The sequence below is a fragment of the Pseudogymnoascus destructans genome (genome assembly GCF_001641265.1).
Source record: "Pseudogymnoascus destructans isolate 20631-21 unplaced genomic scaffold scaffold_12, whole genome shotgun sequence".
NCBI lineage: Eukaryota > Fungi > Ascomycota > Leotiomycetes > Thelebolales > Thelebolaceae > Pseudogymnoascus > Pseudogymnoascus destructans.
In genome coordinates this window covers 379163-394589 of record NW_020167531.1, presented here as the reverse complement: position 1 = coordinate 394589, position 15427 = coordinate 379163, and the positions used below count along the sequence as shown (strand labels likewise).

At 50.5% G+C, this 15427-nt stretch overlaps 4 protein-coding genes across 4 annotated transcripts; 3 read left to right on the top strand and 1 right to left on the bottom strand.

The window, feature by feature from the left end:
• Positions 1-5736: 5736 nt before the first annotated feature.
• VC83_06438 (uncharacterized protein) lies at positions 5737-6793 on the bottom strand. The gene has a single exon (XM_024470039.1). The coding sequence runs from the start codon at positions 6731-6733 to the stop codon at positions 5783-5785; it is 951 nt and encodes a 316-aa protein (XP_024323727.1). The 5' UTR covers positions 6734-6793; the 3' UTR covers positions 5737-5782.
• A 792-nt stretch (positions 6794-7585) lies between these two features.
• UAP1 (UDP-N-acetylglucosamine pyrophosphorylase) lies at positions 7586-10697 on the top strand. The gene has a single exon (XM_024470038.1). It carries the CDS (start codon positions 7753-7755, stop codon positions 9286-9288), a length of 1536 nt encoding a protein of 511 aa, XP_024323593.1. The 5' UTR covers positions 7586-7752; the 3' UTR covers positions 9289-10697.
• A 287-nt stretch (positions 10698-10984) lies between these two features.
• Positions 10985-12821, top strand: VC83_06436 (uncharacterized protein). Its single transcript, XM_024470037.1, has 2 exons — positions 10985-11433; positions 11819-12821. The coding sequence occupies exons 1-2, from the start codon at positions 11154-11156 to the stop codon at positions 12460-12462; spliced, it is 924 nt and encodes a 307-aa protein (XP_024323592.1). The 5' UTR covers positions 10985-11153; the 3' UTR covers positions 12463-12821.
• An 80-nt stretch (positions 12822-12901) lies between these two features.
• On the top strand, positions 12902-15221 carry STI1 (Hsp90 cochaperone). The gene is made up of 4 exons (XM_024470036.1): positions 12902-13169; positions 13286-13590; positions 13642-14840; positions 14899-15221. The coding sequence occupies exons 1-4, from the start codon at positions 13102-13104 to the stop codon at positions 15049-15051; spliced, it is 1725 nt and encodes a 574-aa protein (XP_024323594.1). The 5' UTR covers positions 12902-13101; the 3' UTR covers positions 15052-15221.
• Positions 15222-15427: the final 206 nt, after the last annotated feature.

The following is a 15427-nucleotide window of genomic DNA, read 5'->3' as shown; positions in this document are numbered from 1 at the left end:
AAAGAGCAGATCTCCTCTCAAGAAGACATGACTACCAAGATTCTGCTAAAACTAGCAATACAAAGGCTCTGCTAGACTCAGCAAAGCTTATAGCAGCATCTTTAAGCAACCCTAGTACTACAGAGGACTTAGGGGTAAACTTATCCCCTCAAGACCAAGTTGCCCCAATTACCTCTTCTCAGGAACCAGAGACCTTTAAAGACTATACACCCTCAGCAACACTTCTTAAAGCATTCAAAGATGCTTACAACCATGATCCCTTTGCGAAAAGAACTTTGGAATACCTCCAGAAGAAAGGTTCCTCTCTTGAGAAAGTTGGACTACAGAATTTCTCAAAAAATCAGCATGGACTTCTCTTATTCAAGAACTATATCTATGTCCCAAGGGATAAACGATTACAGCTACACCTCCTACAGCAGTTCCATGATGCTCCAGCTGCAGGGCACTTTGGCTTTGCAAAAACTTATGAACTTCTAACAAGAAAGTTCTACTGGCCTAGTCTAAGGACTACTCTTCAAGACTATATATCTTCTTGCACTACTTGCAACTTGAACAAACCTACACGGCAAAAGCCCTATGGCCTCTTGCAGCCTCTACCTATACCAGAACGCCCATGGGACTCCATATCCATTGACTTTATAGTCAAGTTGCCTCCTTCTATCCCAAAAGGGGGTGCTACCCCTTATGACTCTATCCTTGTGGTGGTAGAAAGGCTCACAAAAATGGCACACTTTGAGCCTTGCAATGAGACTATCACAGCTTCTGAACTTGCGTGGCTATTCCTCAAGGTGGTCTTTAAATATCATGGAATTCCTGGACACTGGATCTCAGATAGGGGAGCAGTTTTCACTTCAAACTTTTTTAAGGAGTTCTCTAAACTCTTAAACATGGAACAACGCTTCTCTACAGCTTATCACCCTCAAACAGATGGCCAGACAGAGAGAGTCAACTCTGTACTTGAACAATATCTAAGAATTTATACAAACTATGCTCAAGACAACTGGGCAGATCTTCTCCATCTTGCAGAATTTGCTTACAACAACACAGTCTCTAACACCACAAAAGAGACACCTTTCTATGCAAACTATGGTTATCACCCTAGGTTTGAAGTGGCAGAACTGAATTGTCCTGAAAATTTCAAAAACCCTTCTGCTACTGAAAGAATCATCTACCTTAAGGGCCTCCAGGACTATCTCAAGGTTCAAATACAGCGTGCACAAGACGAGCAGGCTCAGGCCTTTAACAGGGGGGTGGTTGCACCACAATTCAAAGTTGGTGATCAAGTCTTTTTGTCTAGAAGACATATCACAACTACTAGACCTTCAGACAAACTTGATACTAAAAGACTTGGACCTTTTAAGATCACAAGGACTATTGGCAAGAATGCTTTCGAGCTTGCATTACCACCTACTTGGACTATCCATAATGTCTTCCATGCATCTCTCTTGTCTAAGGCACAAGAAAGTTCCTTAAGACCACTTCAGTCTCCTCCACCTCCTGTTCTGATCTTGGATCAACCAGAATATGAAGTAGAGTCTATCCTTGACAAAAAGACACTTAGAGGTCAGGACTACTTCCTCGTTAAGTGGAAAGGCTATCCTACAAGTGACAACACTTGGGAGCCTAAGAGAAATCTAAAAAATGCATCTAAGCTCATTCTAGAATTTCTTTCTAAGAAAGCCACCTGGCTAAAGGGCAAGCAGACAGCCCACAAACGTCCTTAAAAGGGGGATCATGTCATACTGACATTCGTTGCACTCAGTTTGCTATCAAACTCAAGAGCAAACTTAGAAATCTCCTCCTCAAACCTACAAGTCACCATACATATCTTGGCTTATCACACCAACAACAGAAGCAATACTACTCAACGATTGCTGCAAACTCTTCTACTACATCTGTTTATGCTACATACATCACGGCATATCATTTGGACACTCATTGAACAAGTTATTAAGAAAATCTCCTCCTTAAGGGGGTGGGCCAATACTACCACATGGCATATCTCTACCAACTAGAGGCCTAGGAACATGAACGATAGCTCTAGAAGCTTCTACAACCCTCTATGATTCATTACACGTCATCGCTCCTTAGTTACCCACAAGATTGGTTAAGTTATGACATAATTTGTCTATAGGTACTGTGACCTTGGACCTCCTTTTCACTTCCTATAGGCTAGGAACCCAAGAGATGGTTCTATGGGATTCTCTTACGTTCACTACATGATTAGCAAGCTAGTTGTGGGTCGCACTTGATTTCTAATACATTTACCAAGCCTGGTTAGTCATGGAAAGTCATGGAAAATGAGAGAACTACACTCCTTTGGCATAAATAGGATTGCCCTTTCCTTAAGAAAGGGCAAGCAGACAATACAGTAAATCGACTAGCACATACTTCTACGTCTTTTCCAAGCTTCCAAGCATTGATCTTGTTATTCTCTATTTTTGAAAAGTCAGTGAGGTGCTAACCTCTGACTTACCCCTGAGTTCTCAGACTCAACATTTGTTGCAACTTGTCTAAACCACTTCACCACATCATACACCTGATTGCTGCGTTGTGGAATAGTCTAAGCTACAACCCTTTGGCTCTGTTTCCTAAGACAGTGTGTTGTCTTAGTAAATTCATCCCTTCCTTGGGTGGCTAGATTCTCATATCTGGTGCACCCACCATTACAGTTCTCAGACGTTCTGGTATGGCTGGCTTGGGGAGGAACGCGGTTCGGGTGAACAGAGCGGATGTGGCTCGAGTCGGCTTCGACGCTGATGACGCCTTTGCCGTATCCGTGGTACGTGTGGACGTCCTTGCGAGAGTGGGTAGAGGATTCAATTCGTTGTTCCGGCGCCGTTCCTGGTGGAAAGCGGTAAGTTCTCGTACCATGGTCTGGTATTCTCCCTTCCATTGGTTTTTGATGATCGCGACACGGCTGCGGAATTGAGGAGTCAACTTGTTCCACATGTACCGAAACCATTCTGACTCGGAGACTTGTCCTGTGATAGCTGCACTTTGGAAACGAGCCTTGAACTCTGGGAAGGTTTCGCTAGCATGCCCTTTCTCTCCCATTTGCAGGTCGTCGAAGAGGTTCCTGGCCTGTTCCGTCTCGTTGCCTGTGAGGTAGTATGAACCTAGTAGATCCATCATCTCCTCAGCACTGCGGAACCCATGCGTAGCGGACAGGTATTGGGGCTCTAGGTAGGTCTTCGCCAGGCTGGTCGTAGTTCCCCATATCAACGCTCTTCTCGAGACGTCGGTAAGGTAGTGGTCCTCATTGACTACGAGTCGATCCCGAATCGAAGCGCTCCATTGTAAGAAGGTATGTTCTACCCCATCGCTGAGAGGAAGGATTTTCTCAGAGATGGTTGATTTCTTATAGCGATTCGGAGGGTCCTCAGTGTGCATTCGTGATGACCCTGGAATTGAGGGAGAACGAGTGTTCCGAAGAGGCGGCAATTGAACTGTCTCGGGGGTGTTTCGTGTACGAGGCGTTCGTTGCTCCGTAACTTCTACTGTGGGTATGGGGGCATCCACCGGCGGTGTGGACGGGATTCTGGTCTGGGATGCCGACAGGATAACTAGTAGATCCTTGACCTCCTGTATCTGTGCTTCGAGGTGGGCCATTCGACTCGGGATGTCTTCGGATGGCACAGACGTCGTAGCTGCAGCGGTGGTTTGTCTGGTAGTCATTCTGGGCAGTTGACCGTCGTTGTCTTGGGGTATGTTTGATGTCGGCTTTTTCGACATATTGCCTCGGGTGTGTATCGGTACCGATACGAAAGAGCTTGACTTCCGGTAGCTCGTAGCTATCAACGCTCTTGTCCACAATTTCCTTGTGCTATGAGGGGGTTCTTAAGGATCTCGTATCCTATTTGGTGCCAACGCGTCGGCGACTTTACCAGCTCTGAAGAATCAAACCCTGATCCACTGGCTGTCCATGAGATCTCTGGAATCACGGCTATTTGAAGTCGTCAGGTCTCTCCTCTGAAACATCACCGAGTCGCAGTCGATGGTGTAACAGTAGTTCTCCTGAGTCGTTCCGGTGTGGGATATTATTTAAGTACGGCCGTCCCCGGCAGGCGTGATCTTTTTTTGTATAATGTAATGACACAGGGCACCCAGCTCACAGTAATAGCATATGAGAGTGCGAGTCAGAGGCTAAACGGATGCTATCCTATAGGTCTACTACGAAGGATACAAAAAAGATGAAGAGAGGAACCCCCGTTGAGTCAATCTCCTTAAGTACCCGAAACGGGTCCAACTCGGATAACCTACCCTAATGCTCCTCACGTGACCGTAACCTGCCCGACTCTGATGCTTTCCATCACTGAGGGCTTTGACATCCTTACATTAACACTTTAACAAAGCTCCGCAAGCACATCTATGTGTTTAGAAATCGTCGAGGGTGGAAGGATAGTCTTCGTTCTCACGCTATAGCCACTGGAATCAAGCCTGTTACTCTTACAATTGATATGCTAGTATGATGGAACTCAACATACCATATGCTTCAAAATGCATTGTCAATGAAGGCACTAATCACAGCGCTTTGTGCATCACAGACACTCTTGATACAAGCATGCGTGATATCTAGATTTCTTCGAAAGAATGGGAATTACTTCATGCTCTTGCAGAGTTCTTTGAGATTTTTAAGCGTATCTCAGAAAAGGTGCAAGAGATGGGTATCCAACACTTAACTACTGTGTTCCATATTATCTACGACTAATGGATAAAATTAAGAAGATCAAGAAGACTGTTAAGCATACATGTATCAACGAAGCTTGTACTGCTGCATTCAACAAATTAGACGACTATTTCTCACTTGCAACAAGCCAACGGTCAAGCCATTCAACAGTTGCAACAATATGTAATCCTCGGTTTAATTTTAGTACATTTGACTTCTATTTGCCTAAAAGCTCTTAACACAAGCAAAGAACGAGCAAGAGCACAGTTTGCAGCTTGCAGCTTGTTATAACAAGTATAAAGCACGGGACAATGATATTCGAGTAGAGGAAATGGATGCTATGCTTGATAACGAGGATGAGGATATACCTCAAGAAGTAGACTATGAGGATGGGATGTTTAAGCATCGAAAGCCTATACTTCAAGAGGTTGAATGGAGACGGTGGCTTAATGAGCCAGGAGTTGATAAGCCTAAGACTAATATCCTTAAATATTGGCAAGCAAAGCAGTATCAGTATCTAATAATTGCACAAATAGTCGAGACTATTTAGCAATTCCAGCAACATCAGCAGCATCAGAACGGGTCTTTAGCCCAAGGAGCTGACGTTGTCACAAAGAAAAGGAATAGACTATTACCTTCAACAATTAGATATTTACTATGTCTACGGGATTGGGGGATAATTGTCGACGATGAGGATGTCGAAGATGAGGATGTCGAAGATGCAAGTGAAGATATAGGTTAGGCATAGTTAAATATTTCCATAGTTTTCATATTCTATACACTCTATTTAAGCCTCAAAGATTCGAATCATGAGTCGAATTAGATTCGAGTCATGATTCGGCGAATACCTCAAAAATATGAATGAATCACCAAATCGCCGAATCGTATTCGGGAGGTGATTCGCCGCACACTGTTCAAGATTATATTCGAATTGCTAACCCTGTTTGTATTCTAGCTTATTTGGGTTTAATTGCTTGTGTTACTGAGGCGCTGGAATTATAGCTGGAATGCACGGCTGAGGTTCTGATTTTTGAGAGATTGAAATACCATAGCTATATCGCCATCTTCGTTATATATATGCCCCAAAACCTCAGTTCAACAACGGCCCCCCATTCACAACCCCTTCAACCACCTCCACCCCTTCCCAGCCTTCTCCCTCCTTCTCTTCTCCGCCCAACCGCCCAACTCCCTCCATATCCTCTCCTTCTCCGCCTGCGTCGGGTTCGTGGCCAACCCACTCGTAGTAGTCGCTACAAACACCCTGGCACCTTTCCAAACCTCCGCCTCCTCCCCCTCTTCCTTCAAATCATTCGACTTTCCAAGAGCTTCACTCTCATCCTGCCATCCATACCTAAACTCCTCCTTCTTGATCGCCCTCCCATGCCTAACCCTCCAAATGCTCTCCCAAATGCTCTTCCCGACAATACACACCGCCTCGGGTTTGAAGGTCCTCATCTTCTCTTCTAACACCGCGACGCTGTCGTCCATCTCCTGCTTACTCAGCTCCGCACCATTGCGTGTCGGGCGAGCAACGATGTTGGTATTCCCCAAACTGTAAAGCGCAGGTAAGCTCCTATCTTCAGCTGGCTTCATCAACCGGGTAGTGAGACCGGAGGAGTAGAGGAGTTTCCAGAACCGGTTGGAGGGGTGGGAGTAGGCGTGTCCCTCGGTAGCGGTGCGGATGCCGGGGTTGAGGCCGACGAAGGCGCAGATTAGGTGCGGTTCGAGGATATCGATGAGCTCGTTTAGGTGTGCGTATTTGGAGGGTGGTGCGTAGCCTGAGGGGGTGCGGGAACGGGACTTCTTGTTTGGGGAGGAGGAAGAAGAGGAGGAGGGGCGGGAGAGAGTGTCTGTTCCTCGCTTTCGGTTCGGGGAAGGGGAATTGGAGGGCTCGGTCTTGATAATGAGGGTCTGAGAGGGGGAATTGGATTCCTCGACTTTGGGTGTGAGACTGCGAGGGCTGCGGCGGCGGAGGGTTTGCGCTGGGGGGGCGGAGAAAGCGAAGGATGAGAGGTTTAGACGGCCTTTGAAGCTTGGTGAGGAGACGGGGATTGCCTGAGACATGTCGATGGACTGTTATATTATATATATATATATGAATACTCTCCACCTAGTATCGTTGACATGCCTCAAATGTGCCAACAGATAACATGTGGTAGCCTTGTAGCCTTGTAGCCTTGTAGCCTTGTAGCGTTGTAGCCTTGTAGCCTTGTAGCCTTGTAGCCTTGTAGCCTTGTAGCGTTGTACCTTGTAGCCTTGTAGCCTTGTAGCCTTGTAGGCCTTGTAGCCGTAGCCTTGTCAGGAGGTGGTCCTCACCGCCTAGAGGTTGAAGTGGCAGAATAAAGGAGAAGCCCATCGAGAGCCAAGAGCCGAGAGCCCACTAGAGCCACCCACTAAAGTCGCGAACAACCCACTAAAAATCCAGCATGCAAGTGCCCCGAAATGCCCTAAAGTATCCCTTCAATGCCCCTATACCTCCCCCTGTAGAGATTTTCGTCTTATTTGCTGCGGTCCACGGCAGTTGCGCCCTACGTACCCCAGCACTCCATAAAATAAACAATAGACAATAAATAATAAACAATAATAAACAAAACACAAACTTGGCTGATTTTTGATTTTAGCATAGTAAGAGATCCTCAATGTGGGCGGCTTCATCGAATCAGACATACACTTCCGTTTTGTCCCGCATTGCAACTTTCCTGGTCTATCCCACCTATCCCACCCTATCCCACTCCGATTCTCCAATAAAGTGGTTCATACATAGCCCTTGTCCGGCATGGATCTTCGTTCTTGTAAGATCGTCACCCCGCCAGCCTAGCCCCACCGCCTCAACTGGAACACGAAAGAGAGGGAAGCGGGGAGGGGGGATGGGGGGTTAGGGATGGGGGGCGGTGGACTCGAATGAACGAGCCATGACGACTTTCCCAAGCTTTATAAACACCCATTGACCACCACCAACTTTCTTTATCCCATTCCTCTCCATACCCCATTATACATACCCCATTATACTCCTCAAGCTTCAAGCTACCTACCTACCTCTCCACCCCTCTACCTCCCACAACCCCCCCAACAAACCACCCACCATGGAAGCCGCCCAAAACCTCGTCCACAAGCTCATCAGCTCCGACAAACCCTCTCCCCTCCCCCAACCCACCGCCACCGAGCTCCAGCAGCTCCGCGACACCTACGAAAAAGCCTCCCAATCCCACGTCTTCGCCTTCTACGACTCCCTCAGCTCCTCCGAGCAAGCGACCCTCTACAACCAGCTCTCCCAATTCGACCCCGCGCGCATCAACGAGATTACAGACCGCGCCCTCAACCCGCCGAAGGCAACTGAAGATGCACCACACGCAGGCCTCGAGCCCCTCCCCGAGAGCGCAACAGCTAGTATCCTCGACTCTGCGCCGGAAGATCTGCAGACCTGGAACGACGCTGGGATCGACCTGATCGCAGCTGGTAAAGTCGCTGTGCTCCTCCTTGCTGGCGGACAGGGGACAAGACTCGGCAGCTCCGCGCCGAAGGGATGCTACGACATTGGGCTCCCGTCCAAGAAATCCCTCTTCCAGATCCAAGGCGAGCGTATCCGCAAGATCCAGCGTCTCGCTGAGAAGAAGTCCGGCGCCGCTGTCGGCTCTGTCACCGTGCCTTGGTATGTGATGACCAGCGGCCCGACGCGCGGCCCGACAGAGGCGTATTTCCAGGAACACGAGTACTTCGGGTTGAAGAAGGAGAATGTGCATATCTTTGAGCAAGGCGTGCTGCCCTGCATCTCTAACGAGGGGAAGATCCTGTTAGAATCCAAGAGCCGCGTTGCTGTTGCGCCGAACGGGAATGGTGGGATTTACGAGGCGCTGGTGACTTCCAACATTACCGCCGACATGCGGAAACGCGGGATCGAGCATATCCACGCGTACTGCGTTGATAACTGCCTCGCCAAGGTCGCAGATCCAGTCTTCATCGGTTTCTCAGCCTCCAAACACGTATCCATCGCCACGAAAGTGGTGCGCAAGCGCAACGCTACCGAGTCGGTCGGATTAATCCTTCTCAAGAACGGCAAGCCCGACGTAGTCGAGTACTCCGAGATCGACTCCGCGACCGCCGAAGCCAAGGACCCCAAGCAGCCCGACGTGCTGAAATTCCGCGCCGCTAACATCGTCAACCACTACTACTCCTTTGCCTTCCTCGAGACGATCCCGCAGTGGTCGGCCCAGCTCCCGCACCACGTCGCGAGGAAGAAGATCCCCTTTATCGACCCTAGCAGTGGTGAGACGACCAAGCCGGAGAAGCCGAATGGGATTAAGCTGGAGATGTTCATCTTTGATGTGTTCCCGCTCCTCAACCTTGATAAGTTCGCGTGTATGGAGGTCAGGAGGGAGGATGAGTTTAGTCCGCTTAAGAATGCGAGGGGGACGGGAGAGGATGACCCCGATACGAGCAGGAGGGATGTCATGGCGCAGGGAGAGAGGTGGGTTAGGGAGGCTGGGGGGGTGGTGGTGTCCGAGGGGGATAAGAAGGGGGTTGAGGTGTCGCCGCTGGTGAGTTATGGGGGGGAGGGGCTGGAGAAGCTGAAGGGGAAGGAGATTGTGGCGCCGGCGGTGTTGGAGAAGGAGTTGGAGTAGGGGGTGCTGGAGGGAGTCTGGGTAAAAGGGATTAGTTAGGCGTCAGTGTTGATTGAGGCTTTGCCTGTAGTGTAGTTATGATCTGGGCTAGAGAAAAGCGGGTAGAAATATTTTATTTGTTCTTCTCACTTGGTCGCACTTGATTGCTGTGAGAACCATGTGACATATATACACGCCCAATCCACACAGCAAAGGGGAATATATGATGTGCGGGAGTGTTCAAAGTGCTTGCCTGTTCGTCGTTACCAGGGCGCCAGGTTCATCTCACTCATAGCTACAATTAACCCTAGCATTCTGGGTTTTTTACTTGCTAGGGATCGAAAAAGAGGGTCTATTCTTGGTATAGCTATCTATCTCGATTTTTGAAAATAGGCTAGAATTGACGAATAAAAATGATCCAACAATCCCATAATCGCCGCGCGCGTGCGTGCGGTAAAGTCGATTCAACCCCCCATCATCCCCGTGATCCACCACATCTGCGCGCGGTGGGAGCAGGCTGTGATGGACCCAACAGATAATGCATGATGGGATCACCTCTCGCACGTCTCTTGTTACCGAATCGCCGCCCGGTAGCCGATTTTATGCCTCACCACCCTGGGGTCCACCACATCTGCGCGCGGAGGGAGTTATGATGGACCCAAGAGCCCACGCGGCCGTTCAACCCTCGTCCTATAACAACTAACATCCCCAGGAGAATGAATTCTAGCTTGCCAACCCTCCCCCCAACCCCCCCAATATGCCCGTAGACGATGGCACCCAATACCCCCATGGTCTACCAGGTCTGCGCGCGGTGGGAGCAGCCGTGCCAAACCTTATTAAGGAACTGGATTCCATCGTCTTTGAGCACCTCGGGCACCACCGCACCACGGTTGAAGCCCCCTCATATTTGGTCAACTGATGGGAGGTTTCTGGGCCCGGGTATAATCGCCACGTATGTCTCGATCCCCGGAGAATACTGGACTCGGCGGATATTGGGCGTTCGAGATGGCGCGATTGAGTGGTGTTGGGGGCGGCCATGTTGGATGTTTGACTGGGAAGGGGCGGCGAGTAGTGGTCGTGGTGGCAAGGGGGCGGTGGTGCGAGGGGAGAGAGATGGGGGGTGGTGGATGCTGAGATTGCTATAGGGCATGGAGCTATCAACCCCCTCTTACATGTCTTTGACGCTGAAATTATCAGAGCCTAGAAGGGCCTACACAGCACACCCTCTGCCTGCCCATAGACATCAGACACAGCCGCCTCTAGCTATGTATCAACAACACCTTAGTTATATGGTGTCTCTAGGGAGAAGCATCCTTCTCCTCCTAGTGGGCCTTTCTCGCCTACTAGGAAGCTATGCAAGTCTTCGATATCAAAACCTGCTAGTCCCCTAGACACACTAGGATTGAAGGCAACGAAGCAGCAGACCAACTCGCAGACCTAGGGCTGATTTTGATATTGAGGCTCAACTGCGGATCTACGGGAGCGTGGGGCATCACGTGTTGGTTCGCGACGAAAGAGGGTTAGGGCTTAGTCATGGGTGTGGCTGAAAACACGATTCGGATTCCTCATCCGCCATACCCGTATTGGCCACTAGCGCATATGCCAACTCTCTATGGTTATAAGGTTAAACCTAATTCAGTATAGCGTCATGCACCAAGATTTGATCGTGGCAGTTACCCCCCGACCTTGTTCGCCTCCAACGACATCCATCGTATCTCGTACTACTATAAGGGTGCTGGTACCGGAAAAACCGACCCATCTGAAAAGTAAAACATCACAAAACAAAACTGGCATACAGATACCCTACTGCGCCAGGAAAGGAGATCATCTTATTGCGCATAAGAAGGCAGTGGTTTACAGTTTTTATTTTATTCAGCGACGTCACGATGAAGTTCTCCGTGGCACTCATATTATCGATCGCGCTGTCGTCGACGGCCAATGCGCTGGTTCCGCGCGCGGAGCTGGTGGTCAGGGATAGTGAGGCGACAGTCCAGCAATTAGAGGTCCGTGAGGCCGAGGGCACCTTCGATGCGTCCGAGGAGCTGTGGAAGCGCAAGGGAGGTGGTGGCGCCGGTGGTCGTGGTGGAGGAAGCAGTGGAGGAAGCAGCGGAGGGAGAACCGGGGGTGCCGGAACCAGCAGTGGAGGAAGCAGTGGTGCTGGAAGAGGTAGGTTTTCACCAATTTCATCTTGGCCCAAGTCAGATCAAAGCCACGCCCGAAATCCGAGCCACGTCCGAAATCCGGTTCACGCCCCGATTCCAAATTACGCCCCGATTCCAAATCATGCCCAGACTCCAAATCATGCCCAGACTCCAAATCACGCCCAGACTCCAAACGCCTTGGATCCAAACCGCGTCCTCGTATGAGACCCCAAACACCCGTTTGACAGCGTCGCGTGCGAGTTCATGAGTTGTTTCTATGGCATTCCTATATCGTTTTCTTTATGTTTCTGTGGCAGTCCTTACTCTATGAGTGGAAGACATCAAAATTGCACTTTGGCGATCCTTGGCAGCCTTGGTTTCTCTTACGGACTAGTGCTAACGTCCATTAGGTACTGGCTTAGGCTCATCCTCGTCCTCAACAGGCGGCCAAACCAGAACTGGATCAGGACCGAGTCCAGCCTACGGTGGTGGCGGATACTACGGCGGCGGCGCTGCGGTCCCATATAGAACTGGGGCGGCGACAAGGAGCGGCATTTCCCCTGTCCTCCTTGGTGTCGGAGTCGGTCTTGGAGTCGGAGTACTCGCCTATGGTCTCGCTGGCACATGGCACCACCCCGTTTACTCGTACCCGTACAAGAACACCTGGACCTTTTACAACATCACCGTCGACGCAAACCAAACCAAGCCGGTCCAGTGCCTTTGCGAAGAGTACTCGGAGTGCGGCTGCGACGACAACGACAACGCCCAGTACCAGAAGGATGTCCTGGGCAACGGCAGCTATGCAGGCCTCAACAAGAGCGTGGTCTCGGTGGCCGATATCCAGGGAAAGAGCACCATCATCCTGAACGGCACACTTCCCAACGGCACAACCGCTGCTGGAGGCACTGAGGAGGCTGATGGCTCTACTGACTCCTCTTCTGGTACTAGCACTGCTGCCACAAACGGTGCATTCAGCCTCACGCACGGCATGATGCAGTCCGGCGTCTACTGTATCATGGCGGCCGCGGTCGGCTCCGCAGTGTTCCTGGCTTAAATACCCTTGGGTCTACATCTTGACCTGCTAATATTTGTTGGGAAACCTTCTAAATTTGTATTCTAAGCGACGACTTGTGCGATTATCCGTTTGGCTTGGCGGTTTGGAGAGGCTCACGGCAACCCTATAAGCATTGAAGACCCTCGAATACAGGGCTTTTTATCAGAATAGTGGGCTGCTGTCCTTTTTATGGCGTTTATGGGACCACTGGACGACTATGGTCGCTGTCAATATTGGAATAGGTATCAATAACTACCTATGCGGATGCTATTAGATCCAATCAATCATGATTGTTGCGCTCGTTCTTATAATATAGAACTATATATTCACATATTTATCACACTCTTCAACTTTGCTGCAATTTAGAGTAGATGCTTCAACACGTCCCTTAATAATTTCTCGCTCTGCCATAAACGGCCAAACCAGTCATGTGACCAGCCCTGCATTGTGGCGACTGTGGACCACCCACCGAAAGCTCTAGAAGTACATGGGCTGCATGGTGATAATATTGTTATCTTGCACCTCCATCATCACTTCTTTATACCTCCAAAACGATTCCGTAAGAACGAACAGCTTCTTGACCACCTAATATTATTCTAAACCCAACTAATTAATTATACCATAAACGTCAGATTCATCATGAGCGCAGACGAGCTCAAGGCTTTGGGGAACAAGGCAATCGCGGAGAAGAATTTCGACGAGGCTGTGTAAGTTTTACTTGAGCCTGGCCTCACGTCTTCACGAGACCCAGACTGTCTCCGTTTCCTAGTTTCTCCACACGCAGAGGATCCTTGAAGACCCAGCTAGCTGACTTGTCAAACAGTGAGAAATTCACCGAAGCCATCGCCATCGAGCCAACCAACCACATCCTCTACTCAAACCGCTCGGCCGCGTACGCCTCGAAGAAGGATTACGAGCACGCCCTCGAGGATGCCAACAAAGTCACAGAGATCAAGCCGGACTGGGCGAAGGGATGGGGACGCAAGGGCGCTGCTATGCATGGTCTTGGAGACCTGTTGGGGGCGCACGATGCGTACGAGGAGGGGCTGAAGCTGGATCCGGCCAATGCACAGAACAAGAATGGGTTGGCGTCGGTAAACAAGGCCATTGATGCTGAGGCCAAGGAAGGTATGTAAAGGAATGCCATCTAGATGTGAATTTTTGTACTGACGAGCATAGATGGTGTTACAGGCGACCCAACTGGTGGACTGGGCAACATGTTCAACGATCCCCAGCTCCTCCAAAAGCTTTCTGCGAACCCGAAAACCGCGCCGTTCCTCGCGGACCCGTCGTTCATGTACAAGCTCAACCAGATCAAGTCCCAGCCCAGCATGTCGCAAGACCTATTCAGCGACCCAAGGATGATCCAAGTCCTCGGTGTCCTCATGGGTGTTGACATGGACATGATGGGAGGTGGCGGCGCCGCTGGCCAAGCCGGCCCTGGCGCCAGAGAAGCCGAGGAGGACGTCCCCATGGCCGACGCCCGCCCAACCAAGCCCGAGCCAGAGGCAGAGGAGGACGAGGAAGCCATCGCCAAGAAGGCGGCCAAGGAGGAGGCCGACAAGGAGAAGGCGCTCGGAACAGCCGAGTACAAGAAGCGCAACTTCGACGACGCCGTGGTCCACTACACCAAGGCCTGGGAGCTGCACAAGGACATCACGTACCTCAACAACGTGGGCGCGGCCAAGTTCGAGAAGGGCGACTACGAGGGCGCCATCGCGGCGTGCAAGGAGGCCGTCGAGTACGGCCGCGAGGTCTACGCCGATTTCAAGATGATCGCCAAGTCGTACGCGCGCATCGGCTCTTCCTACGAGAAGCAGGGCGATTACGTCCAGGCCATCGCTAACTACCAGAAGTCGCTCACCGAGCACCGCACCCCGGATGTCGTGAACAAGCTCCGCGCCGCCGAGAAGAACAAGATCGATACCGCGAAGAAGGCGTACATCGACCCCGCTAAGGCCGAGGAGGCGCGCGAGCTCGGAAACGCAAAGTTCAAGGAGTCTGACTGGCCCGCTGCTGTCGCTGCGTATACTGAGATGACGAAGCGCGCGCCGGAGGATCCGAGGGGTTACTCGAATCGCGCGGCGGCGTTTATGAAGTTGCTTGAGTTCCCGTCTGCGCTGGATGACTGCGATGAGGCTATCAAGCGCGATCCGAAGTTCATCCGCGCGTACCTGAGGAAGGCGCAGGCGTACTGTGGTATGAGGGATTATAGCAAGTGTCTTGATATGTGTGAGGCGGCTACGGGGGTTGATGAGTCGGGGGCGAATAAGAGGGAGATTGATCAGCAGCAGCAGAAGGCGCTGCAGGCTATGTATGCGACGAGGGATGGGGAGACGGAGCAGCAGACTAAGGAGAGGATTCAGAAGGACCCTGAGGTAAGATAAACCCACCCCCATGCGTGGCAAATTGACAATACTGATGATGTTGCTATAGATCATGGCAATCATGTCCGACCCAGTCATGAACAGCATTCTCCAGCAAGCCCAGAACGATCCGTCGGCGCTGCAGGAGCACATGAAGAACCCGGCGATCCGCGCGAAGATCACCAAGCTCACTTATGCGGGTGTTATCCGTATGGGGAGGTAAGCGCGTTGATTTCTGACATGGTCTCTTATCCGCAAGCTTGAGCCAGTGGTGGGATGGTGGATCGAAGATTGTATGGATGGGGGATTGGAATAGGAGATTGGATGGGGCAAAGGGCGTTTGTACTTTACATAACTCGTTGCTGATTAGCGAAATGTGATGACTGCATGCTATATTTATTGTGCTCGTATGGCTGTTATGGGGAATAAGTTGCTCCCGTATTGTAGAAGTGCTATCGCTGTGATTTGGAGCCAGGTAATTAAAGTGGATGAGGATATACCGTTACCGCCGGGGCCGGACTAATCGATGGACTTGTAGTTGATATCTAGGCCTTTGCGGGGGCTGATTGCGGAGCTGGCTGGCGGCAGGGTGATGCTTC